Source organism: Leguminivora glycinivorella, chromosome 7 (genome assembly GCF_023078275.1).
Source record: "Leguminivora glycinivorella isolate SPB_JAAS2020 chromosome 7, LegGlyc_1.1, whole genome shotgun sequence".
NCBI classification, from domain to species: domain Eukaryota; kingdom Metazoa; phylum Arthropoda; class Insecta; order Lepidoptera; family Tortricidae; genus Leguminivora; species Leguminivora glycinivorella.
Genome location: NC_062977.1, coordinates 3,162,296 through 3,174,364, shown reverse-complemented (window position 1 = coordinate 3,174,364; position 12,069 = coordinate 3,162,296). Strand labels below are relative to the sequence as shown.

The 12,069-nt window shown below is 37.7% G+C and overlaps 2 protein-coding genes across 6 annotated transcripts; both read right to left on the bottom strand.

Moving 5' to 3' along the window:
• Positions 1 to 976: 976 nt before the first annotated feature.
• Positions 977 to 6,939, bottom strand: LOC125228325 (ubiquitin-conjugating enzyme E2-24 kDa). 4 transcript variants are annotated; one of them, XM_048132840.1, is made up of 4 exons: positions 6,630 to 6,939; positions 5,454 to 5,771; positions 4,827 to 4,974; positions 977 to 1,539 (listed from the first exon to the last, which is right to left on the bottom strand). In XM_048132840.1, the coding sequence occupies exons 2-4, from the start codon at positions 5,766 to 5,768 to the stop codon at positions 1,442 to 1,444; spliced, it is 561 nt and encodes a 186-aa protein (XP_047988797.1). In that variant the 5' UTR covers positions 5,769 to 5,771; positions 6,630 to 6,939; the 3' UTR covers positions 977 to 1,441. The 4 variants fall into 4 exon arrangements, with proteins under 4 accessions (XP_047988797.1, XP_047988799.1, XP_047988800.1 ...); XM_048132842.1 differs by having other exon boundaries at positions 5,454 to 5,746; positions 6,788 to 6,939; XM_048132843.1 differs by having other exon boundaries at positions 5,454 to 5,746; positions 6,630 to 6,938.
• A 764-nt stretch (positions 6,940 to 7,703) lies between these two features.
• LOC125228360 (uncharacterized protein K02A2.6-like) lies at positions 7,704 to 11,465 on the bottom strand. Of its 2 annotated transcripts, none has more exons than XM_048132896.1 (2): positions 11,002 to 11,465; positions 7,704 to 8,028 (listed from the first exon to the last, which is right to left on the bottom strand). In XM_048132896.1, exons 1-2 carry the CDS (start codon positions 11,450 to 11,452, stop codon positions 7,886 to 7,888), a joined length of 594 nt encoding a protein of 197 aa, XP_047988853.1. In that variant the 5' UTR covers positions 11,453 to 11,465; the 3' UTR covers positions 7,704 to 7,885. The 2 variants fall into 2 exon arrangements, with proteins under 2 accessions (XP_047988853.1, XP_047988852.1); XM_048132895.1 differs by lacking the exon at positions 11,002 to 11,465 and adding an exon at positions 8,104 to 9,065.
• Between the last annotated feature and the right edge of the window lie 604 nt (positions 11,466 to 12,069).

Sequence of the window (12,069 nt, the reverse complement as noted above, 5' to 3'; positions counted from 1 at the left end):
TAGTTTCTTATATTGATATGTATCAATAACATATACTTAACATAATACAGCCGATTTTTTTTTTAATATGAAAGTTGAATTTTCAGGTTTGTATGAGATTTTCAAAATTTCAAACCTAATGCGGGGGCTGAAGATGTTGATTAAAAAAGCTGAAATTTTGCACAAAGGCTTCATAGACTAAGGTTCATTGATTGATAACTATTAGGTTTGCTAATTCCAAAAAAGTGTTTTTTTGATCCACCCTAACGCTTATGCAGTTTGCTATGGCTTTAAATTAGACAGTAATGCATAAGCCGATCGTAATGTACGGAATTATAAGACGGTATAGTTTCCTATGGCCGTATCATTCTCGTGTTTTTGTCACTTGTCATATCATGCGTCACTTTCGTACGTATATATTTGTTAGAACGTGACAGACACGATGTCTGTCACTTTCTAACAAATGATAGACAGCCATCCATCTTAGCCACTACATACATTACAAACGCGACGTGCTGCAATCTGCTTATACAGGGTGGGGCCTGTAACAAAAGCAAAAAATTAAACTGTAGGCTATACTCTTAAACTGACCAACATTTTGTTCAGTGACTTTAAAAAATTATGAAGTCTTTAATTTTTTTATTTTTCATACAAATATTAGCTTCAATGTACGCCATTATTGTTGTCATTGACGTTGTCTGTCACACTTTAGACTTAACAGAATTCGTAATACATAGAAAAAACTTTCAATGGTAATAAAAATCAAAATACAAGTTATTTTTAAAAGTAGCTGAACAAATGTTGATCAGTATAAGGAGAATAGCTTACAGTTTAATTTTTTGCTTTTGTTACAGGCCCCACTCTGTATGTGTACCAAGCCTCCACCCACGTTTTATCGGCATCTGGTGTGACCCAGTTTTAAGCCACGCCAGGCGTGTTTCATCATTTTTATATCACAAAATCAAGTAAATCCATACCCTGAAATCAAAAATCGTTATAGAGATAATCTACGATTTATTATTAATTTATAACATAGAAGTCGTCCAGAAATAGTCCGACAGCACATAAGCAGTAACAGTACAAAGTGTCTGAGATCATCGCATTATCGCGGAAAATTGACTCAAATTCACTGGTAAAACCTAAAATTACGAATTCATTAAGAAAATTATTCAGTATTCATACACAAGAAACAATTAACAGAAAAAAGATCATTTAGTAAATAAGTCCTACATTCATGTTTTGGACACTTATGCTTTTTATTACATCACATTAAATTGCAAAAAAAAATTGATAAGCCGTAATAAGAAACACGCACATTGCGAACTTTACAGTCAGGAATCGCGTCGTGACGCAGATAATTATGCAAAACGGGTTGTTAACATTTTAAGCTTATATTAATGTGGAGGGTTGATTTTGAGAACAGAATGGTATGGGCTGAGTATGAGCGGGCGTGGCAGGGCGATCATGTCGCGTAGCGCTTGGTCCACAGGCGCGCGATGCGGTCGTGCTCCTCGCGGTTCTGCAGATACTGTGTCGCAATGCTGCCAACCAACGGGTCCGCTGGAACAGAAGAAATTTTGTTGAAGTTTGTGTATTACAGCCATATTTTGGGTAAGGTTAGAATGTGAATCAGAGTAACTATGACGAGTAGATCATACAGCTGCTAGACTGCTCCCAAAACGGTATCAGTCTGTAATGCAGCTTCAAAGCTTCTCAATTTCATCATTTAAAGAATTTAATATTATAGACATGCCACTAAGCATGAACACACTGGATTGCCAGCACAAATGGAAGTTCTACGCCTCCACGGGATCACGTCAAGCGAGGGTTAAAATAATGCACAATTTTGTGGATATTTGCACCCCTTAAGTTAGATTGTTACACAAATTAATTTTTAATTTTAGTTTCCAAATCAAATTGTTCTTTTCTTGTTTTCTTTTAATAACTTATGTCTGTTATTGTTAATTAGCAACCCAGTAAGGAAGAGTGGTGTTTTTTTGACACATCAGTTACTGATACCCTACCCCCTCACGCGACACGACGCGGCAGTCATGTGCTAGGCCTACTGTAGGCCTAGCACATGACTGCCGCGAGAGTATGTCGCCGCGAGATAGACTACCCGTCCTTATGTCATTAATACAGTTAGAAGAAGACGTGTGATCTATCTCGCGGCGACATACTCCCGCGGCCATCATGTGCTAGGCCTACAGGTATCTTGAATGTATACTTAAAAAGAGACACCAACATTAATATTGCTAAGTTCTGAAGTTAATGAATAAATCATTTTTATTTATTTTTTATTAAGTTATCACCATCGTAATTTCAATAAACATGCAATTTCATAATTTTTACAAAACTAATTTTCAATGAATATTTTTTTTTTACTTTTTAAGTAAGTTACTTGAGTTTATTATACATCTAATATTGATTTATCTATGTGTGTGTGGATTGAGTGAGCACCTTCCGAAAATAAAAAAAAATATGCTGATCATTTAGTAAAAGTTCTAAAACAATTGTAAAACGAATCTCTGAATTTGTAAAAAGATAAATCAAAAGATACAGCCATTAACATGTGCTCACTCAGTTCTCACAAACTACCAACGAAAACAGTGAATATATTCATTTAACATATAATATTTATATACTAACATTTAGTAAAAAATAGGCCAACCTACCTCTATAAATATTAGATCACCTAGTGACGTATTAAATTTTTTACAAATAGTTTCTTATGCTCACTCAATCCACACACTTTTGAAAAGCCGAATTTTGATGAAAAACATAAGATTTAGACCGCTATTATATGTGTATAGTTTAGTAAAAGTGAAATGGGAATTTGTAAAATACAAAACGAACCACTAACGTGTCAGGTTTTTTTATAATAAATTTTTGTAAGTGCTCACTCAGTCCACACGTTTTGAGAAAGTTAAAAATGTAAATATCTTACGATTTGTAGCACCTAAGACACTCGAAAGTACTTCAACATTTAGTAAAAATTTTTACTAAATATCCACCATCTAATATTTTATATTCGTTGTCTAGTTTTAAAGATATTCAGACATAACTTTTCTCATACAAATGTATCAAGTAGGGTGACCACACTATGTCGGCTCCTGATTTTCCCCACCTTCCCATTGTCATATTGAGATTGGGGAGTTTCGTTCGTTTAATTTTGATAATATTAAACTAATACCATATTAATTATCCATCTGCAAACTGTTTTTAGGTTATGTTCTTGGCCTAGTGATGATGTGTATTGTGTATTTTTTATCGACGTCAGGATAATAACCATATCGACATGCATGCATTAAAAAGGACATGAATGATAATTGGTAAGAAACAAAGAATATAATACTTCACTAGTAAGAAACCAGAACCTGGTAATCTAATCGCGCTAACAGATGAGCGTACCGGATTTGTAAGTGGGAGCGAGAAATAGTTATTCTTTTCTCGCTCCCACTTACAAATCCGGTAAACTATTATCAAAATTGAACGAAACTCCCCAATCTCAATACATATGACAATGGGAAGGTGGGGAAAATCAGGAGCCGACATAGTGTGGTCACCCTGCTTGATACATTTGTATGAGAAAAGTTATGTCTGAATATCTTTAAAACCAGACAACGAATATAAAATATTAGATGGTGGATATTTAGTAAAAATTTTTACTACATGTTGAAGTACTTTCGAGTGTCTTAGGTGCTACAAATCGTAAGATATTTACATTTTTAACTTTCTCAAAACGTGTGGACTGAGTGAGCACTTACAAAAATTTATTATAAAAAAACCTGACACGTTAGTGGTTCGTTTTGTATTTTACAAATTCCCATTTCACTTTTACTAAACTATACACATATAATAGCGGTCTAAATCTTATGTTTTTTATCAAAATTCGGCTTTTCAAAAGTGTGTGGATTGAGTGAGCATAAGAAACTATTTGTAAAAAATTTAATACGTCACTAGGTGATCTAATATTTATAGAGGTAGGTTGGCCTATTTTTTACTAAATGTTAGTATATAAATATTATATGTTAAATGAATATATTCACTGTTTTCGTTGGTAGTTTGTGAGAACTGAGTGAGCACATGTTAATGGCTGTATCTTTTGATTTATCTTTTTACAAATTCAGAGATTCGTTTTACAATTGTTTTAGAACTTTTACTAAATGATCAGCATATTTTTTTTTATTTTCGGAAGGTGCTCACTCAATCCACACACACACATTTATCTTATGCAGTATTCTTTTTTTTTTGTTTGCTTTAGATGGGAGAAGGTTACATTATTTAAACTTGTAATAATTATTGACTGGTGTTATGTAAATGTTGTAACCAAAATAAGCTAGCTTAGAAAATTATGTGTCCGTGAATGTTATTCCGAGCTAGTAAAATATTGAACTTCCGTTTTGTTTTTAGGGTGGTTTCAGTAGAAATAGTGTTTCAACACATAATGTATGTACAAAACAACCATAACTTCACTTGTCCTTTTATTGCTTGCGTCATAACTAATTTATTTAGTTCGCTTTTTGTTACTACGAAGTATCATTCACAAAAAGAGGTGGTTTCTTAATGTGTTATAAAGGTCATAAATTAAAGTAGTCGAATTTAAAACAAAAGTCCTGATACCAAATTCGCCTGATTTTTAGTGAATTAAAATAATCTTTTTTTTATAATATTATACGTTTCTTGTCACAAATTTTGGTGGCTTAACTAAAAAAACTATATCGAATTACCAAACTTAATTTTTGGTGACATAAAAAGTACTGTTATAGAATTAAGTTATTTTCCCAGTAGTAGCAAGACACATAATTATGAGGAGACTAGGACTAAGATGTGTATCTGTTACTAACCTGGATTGCAATCAGTGAGCAAGGAACAAATAGATAGTAAGACTTTAGAAATGGTGAGTGCGGGGGACCAGTTGTCCTTGAGTATGTCCAGGCATATCACTCCCTGGCTGTTGATGTTACAGTGGTATATCCTAGTCCGGAATGTCACCTGCAAATTCAAATAAGTCATCAATACAATGATTTGTGTTAAGATACTCAGGATTTCCCAGTGAGGTAACAATTGTATTGTTTACTGTTTTGTTACAGTTACCATAGTAGTTCTATGCAAGTTTTGCATAAAATCTTAAATTCTCAGAATTTATCAAAAATTTGATTGACTCTTTACCAATGAATATCAATTTAGGGTTTAAAGAAGCAATGAGTCATGTTTGAATCTTCATGAGTTGTAGTAAACACCAGGTAAATATTTATAGTATTCAAATTATATCTTAGACCATCTCTGGAAGTGTCATTTTATAGGGAATCTTCAGCAGCAGCACATTTCAGCAACAAGAGATTTCTTAAAGCCTAGGATCCCTACTACAAGAATCAGAAGTCAAATTGTGGCCTAAAAATTATGCATATGATGCAATACTCTTCCAGAGACTCTCTACCTATGTTTTGCAGATAGTTTCAGGCAAGACTCACCTTAGGAGGTTTGAAAGGGTATTCTGGTGAGAAATGTATGTCAAGGAAGAAAACACCTCCTTCATATACTGATCCAGGTGGTCCAAGAATAGTTGACACCCATTCATACAAATTGTCTCCTTTTGGGCCCGCACTGCAGTTTGGAGGGGGGTCTAGTGTGATCTCTGCTAGTTCCTTCTGGATCCTCTTTGCCGATGTACCCAGGGCTTTCGACATTTTAGGATTGGGTTTATTTTCTTTTTCTTTGTTGTCCGCTACAGCACTGGAGCCCCGGCCGCGTCCCGCTCCACTCCCTGAACCAGACGCACCAGACATTATCTAAAAGCACCAAACAAGTAAAACTGCTACACTACAGCTAAGTTAAGAAGCCGATGAGATGAAGGCAAATGAAATTATTAAAGCATGCACACATAAAGTAATGGAGTATGAAATGGCAGCAAACTAATAAAAAATCTACTGATAAACAAGATGAAAACCTTTGTCTCGTGAAAACATTGTTCTGATTGCATGACAGACGATGAAATGTTTAAAACATGATATTACTGTATTTACTGTGTACCTAAGTAATCATTTCATGGCACAGCATTAAACATACAAATTTATGCTTAACACACAAATACACTGTTGCATCATCAAATCCAAAAGTACAACAGTTGCATAAAAGACGGCACTCATTCATTTTAAGTTCGTACTAATAATATATCTAAATTGAATAGAAGACTTTTTTAATTTTTTTTAAAGGAAAACAACAAGAACAAAGGCTTGCCTTAGCTCCGTTCATAACGGAATGAACTGTAGCAATATAACAAATGTAAAAGAGCAAGAATCTTCTAATGCTTGTTTAACTTAATAAATCAAAATTACTGAGCGATACGTTACAGAAATGATTTATTTTGTACCTTACGAATAACAGTCGGCCATCTTGTGAGCTAGCGTTATCCGAAAAATTATTATTTTATTTTAAAGTGCACTGATGAATTAATTCTTATGAACTACTGGTGACCTGATGGACAACAGACAGGAGAGAAGAGAACTTCTATAAAATGTACTGAATCCGAACAATGCAATGAGTGAACTCCTGTTAGATGCCCCACACTGCAAAGCGCAAATAAGCTTGTATTACCCCGCGATTTGAAAGAAAATGTTATTTAAAATATCATATATCGAAAAAGTTACCTTTTAAAAACAATCTAGTATTTTAAGATACTTTTTCTCCTTTCAAAGCTTCAGTCGTCCGCTACCACATTTTCACTTCATCCATTTGTTCATCACCCTCACAAACACAAACAACCACGAACTACACACAGACTCAGATAAAACTTGGACCAACTTACTAGTTTCTATGAAAGTTTCTTATTACATTAATGCTAATCATTAATTATAAACCAAAAGTGGTATATTTAAGGAAATCTACTAGTATTTACTAAGGATTAAATATTTTAAGAGTTCACTATGCACAACCACTTTCCGACATGTTGTTGAAAAGAACCGGTGTGTTGCCATCTCCTCTACAACACAAAAAGATTGATTGTTATAGTACTATCATTTTTAATAAAATCAACGTTTTTTAAATGGACTCAAACAAACTCAGTGCAATTCCTTATGGCCGCTGTACACACATGGCCAACAGTTCCACCAACCCCCTTGGCCATGTGTGTAGAGGGCTACTTGGCCGTAAGTTGGCAGTTGGCGCTTGCGCTTGCCGGCCAACCGATTCGTGTCGGTTTTTTGTCCACACATCAAAGGATCTTGGCGCCAATGGCCAACTGCGTTTACACGTTGGCGCTTCATTCAGTTGGTCGTCAGCCGTCAGAGAGGACGGTAGTGAAATATTTACGAAAATAATAAGTTTATCTATGTCAATAATAGTGTAGATTTTAGGAAATAAAATAACCTTGCAAATGTTTAATGTATTTCCTAAAAAAGATAAATGTTCTTATCATAATATTAAAAAAATTGTTAATATATCAAATAATTAAATTTTACTACGGGGTTATTATTTTTTAATCAAATTTTTCTGTCAATGTCTATGATCTAGAATTTCCTAGACTTTTCCATTCCACGTCCATCTTTCATGAAGAGCCAATGCCAAGTGATTGGTTCGCCAATGTGTAAACAGCGGCTCTTATCTTGGCCAAGGGGTTTCACAAAGGGCTGGTGGAACCGTTGGCCATGTGTGTACAGGGGCCAATAGACTATATAGACTTTGTCATGTCGTACGTCAAAAGCATTTATTCAAATAGGTTCAATACTACTACATCTTCCTTCTTATAACGAATTAAGTAACAAGTACAAGAACAACATTAAACAAGAAAATACAAACATTATAAAAAATACAACATAACATCTTCTTTCATACTTAGTAAAATACAAAATACAACATAACATTATATATCTCCTGTCAGTAAAAATAATTCACATTGAATCGAAAATTAGTCAAAACTAAATCTTTGTGGCGGACGAACTTGTCTTCCACTTCTAGTGACGATACCACTACCACCTGGTTCGCGTTCACCCTGGGGTGATCTAGGAACTGGACTTTTAGGTGTTGCGTCTTCGTACTCCTCGTCTGAGTCTGTAAGAACAAAATCTAGATCACTATACCTTTGAGTGACTATCGGTACTGTAGTGGGAGTTGCTGTAGACGCACCTTCGTTCCGCTGTAAGATTTGAGCTCGATTTCTCCGATATGTTCGACCGTTTTCTGTGGTAAGCCAGTAAGAACGGTCTCCGCGAGCAACTCCTACGACTTTGGCGGGAACCCAGACTTTGTTGTCACGCATGCGCACGGACTCATCTGGTCTGAGCTGGGGAAGGCTCCTGGTACCACGATCGTAATATTCCTTGATTTTAGTAGTTTTTTGTTGCCGTATTTTTTTAATTGTAGCATGATCTACTGTTTCCGGTTTTAAGCTATCGTCTGTACCTGGAAGTCGTGTTCTGAGCCTGCGACCCATCAACAGCTGTGCTGGCGAATACTGCTCTCCAGATATTGGAGTGTTTCTGAAATTAAGCAACGCCAACTGCCAATCAGTGTGATCCTCTTGTGCCTTGGTAAACAGTTTTTTTACCGTTTGTACATTGCGTTCAACCAATCCGTTAGACCTAGCGTACAGCGGCGAACTCGTCACATGTTCGAATCCATAGTGTCCAGCAAAGTTACTAAATTCTTGCGCAGAAAATTGGGGGCCATTATCAGACACTACCTTCTGTGGTATTCCAAACCGCCCAAAAAAGTTTTTCAGCTGATTAATTATAGTTCCACTTGTTAAGCTATTCAAGGACGCCACTTCGATAAATTTCGAGTAATAGTCTACGACCAGTAAATAATGTTTTTGTTGGAACTCGAAAAGGTCAGCAGCGACCACTTGCCATGGCAAGCTCGGCACGGGATGGGGGCACAACGGCTCACGAGGCTGCGCCGCACGATGTCGCTGGCAAAGCTCACAGCGCTGTACCATCTGCTCTATGTCAGCGCCCATGCCCGGCCACCAAACTAACTCTTTAGCACGCTGTTTGCACTTTTCTATTCCCAAATGTCCTTCATGTATGATGGAAAGTATTTCTTTCCGTAGTATTTCGGGAATAACGATTTGCTGATTCCGAAATACTATTCCGTCAATGACGTGAATCTCGTTTTGAAAAGTCCAATATGGCTCAGTGATAACATTAGTTTTATTTTTATTATTTGGCCACCCATTGAAGTAATAATCTTTTAAGCGCTGCAAAACTTCATCTTTGTTAGTCGCTTCTCTGATTTTACTAATCTTATCTTTTGACACGTTAAGACACTCAATTAAATTGTTCACGTGTATTGTGACATCTGCATGCATGTCTTCATTCGAACCCCGTTCTGACGGAGCACGAGACAACGTATCCGCTAGGTACAAAAGCTTTCCGGGCTTGTAATGAATTTGGAAATCATAGCCGTGAAGTTTCATTAGCATGCGCTGCAGTCTAACCGGGGTACTGTTCAGTGGTTTTTTAAATATTGACTCTAGGGGTTTGTGGTCTGTCTCAATACTAACTTTATTATGGCCGTAAATGTACTGATGAAAACGCGTGCACCCGAACACAATCGCCAGAAGTTCCTTCTCAATCTGAGCCCAACGCGATTCGGCTGGCGTGAGTGTTCGCGCTGCGTAGGCTACAGGCCGCCCTTGTTGTAATAAAACAGCCCCCAGACCACGCGAACTCGCATCAACTGAGACTGTCACTTCATCGCCTGGAGAATAAAATCTGAGTACTGGTGCAGAGCAAATTTTATTCTTCATCTCATCGAAAATTCGTTTATGTTCCGAACTCCATTGGAACTCACAATCTTTTTTCAATAAATCACGTAGTGGAGCAGCGACGTTAGAATAATTTGGAATAAAGCGAGATAAGTAGTTTGTTACGCCCAAGAATCGTTCTAGCTCTTTTCTGTTTAAAGGTGCAGGCATGTCACTTATTGCTTTAACTCGCTTTAGGTCAGGACGCATTCCTTCTGCACTAAATATATGACCGAGATATTGAACTTCTTTGGTGTTGAAAACACACTTCGCTTTATTGAATTTCACACCATTTATCTTGGCTCTATTGAACACTTCTTGCAACCTCGCATCGTGTTCACTTTTTGTACGACCAAACACTATCAAGTCATCAATATAGACAGCTACTCCTTCTGTCTTAAAAATTTTGACCATTTCATTGTGAAATATTTCTGGCGCGCAATTTATTCCAAAGGGCATTCTGAGGAAGCGATATCTGCCGAAAGGTGTCGCAAATGTGCAGAACTTCGAACTAGCCTCATCCAGCTTCAGCATCCAAAACCCTTTACAAGCATCAAGCTTAGAAAAGTATTTGGCACCATCCATTTCACTCGCGACCTCATCCAGTGTTGGCAGTTGAAAGTGGCTTCTGCGTACAGCTTTATTCAAATGCAAAGGATCAAGGCAAATACGTAACTTCTTGTCTGGTTTCTCCACAATAACTATAGGCGATACCCAATCCGTGGGTCCCTCTTCACGTTTAATGATATTCAACTTTACCATTTCGTCCAGTTCTTTTTTCAGACGAGGTTGTAGACACAACGGTATTCTCCTGGAAGCCGAAATGACAGGTGGTACTGTTTCGTCAATAGAAATTTTGACAACGGAAGGCAGGCAGCCTATACCATCATAAATTGAGTCATCTATATGCAATTCATCAACTCTTTTAATGAGTTGCAGGTCAGTGCATGCCTTCCGCCCCAAAAGATTATTACACTCCATGTCTAGAACATACACCTTATGCACACAGGTATGTAGTTTGCATTTCATATCTGCCATGAAATATCCTACAACAGGCAGACGATTATGACTGATTTCTCTAAGCACTGAATTATTTTTACGCATTATACGTGTGTCAAAGCCCGCCTGTTTAAAACACTTCAATGACATTACAGATGCGTCAGCACCGCAATCTAATTTAAACTTTACTGGCACATTATTAATTAAAATGTTTTCGAACCATGGTAAATCATCACTGTCCATCACGTTAATGTAAATGTTCTCAAGTAAAAACTCACCCTCGTTATTTGAATATTCCTCACCGTCTTTTCCATCAATCGCAACCTCTCTTATCAACCTCTCGCGGCAAGTCTTAGCAAAATGTCCAACTCGCTCACACCTGAAACACGTAACATTATATGCTGGACAAGTGTCATTAGCGGCGTGCCATCCCCCGCACTTGCCACACTCAGATTCGCGACGGCCTCGGCCGGCAGACGTAGCGCGCGTGAATCCGCCGTGACCTCCGCGTCCTCTCATTCCACCACCACGCATTCTCGTCCCGAAGCCGTAGCCTCTACCTCCCGGAGCGCCGCGTCCACGCGCCAGTTCTTCTAATGCAGGGGAGGCTTGTTCTGTGTTTGCACTCCGACACGCTGCTGCTTGCATGCTGGCTCGCTCAGCCGCGCGACAATATACTACGGCCTGTTCCAGATTTAATGAAGACTTAGACAGTAATTTTTCACGCATGTGGCTGTCCTTTAGGCCTCTTATTATCTGCGTTAAAAGTAGGCTATCTTTGAGAGTACTAAATTCACAACTTTTACTTTTAATTTTTAAGTCGCTCAAATATTTATCAAAGGAATCGTTTATTTGATAAGTCTCAAAAAACGTATGCCGTTCAAAGTTAACGTTCTTCTTTGGGTCAAAGCGTTCTGTAAAAGCCTTTACTAGCTTGTCATAATCGGACTTGTCATCTACTTCAAATTCTTGTAGTATCTCTCGGCCAAACTTTCCTATAACATGGAGAAATATCGCGCATTTCTCTTTGGAGGAAGCCTCGTCGCGCCCCGATGAGACTAAAAAATAATCGAAGGCCGATTTCCACTCCCTCCAGTTTACCGCTGTGTTACCTTCTTCCTGTAATGGCCGCTGTACACACATGGCCAACAGTTCCACCAACCCCCTTGGCCATGTGTGTAGAGGGCTACTTGGCCGTAAGTTGGCAGTTGGCGCTTGCGCTTGCCGGCCAACCGATTCGTGTCGGTTTTTTGTCCACACATCAAAGGATCTTGGCGCCAATGGCCAACTGCGTTTACACGTTGGCGCTTCATTCAGTTGGTCGTCAGCCGTCAGAGAGGACGGTA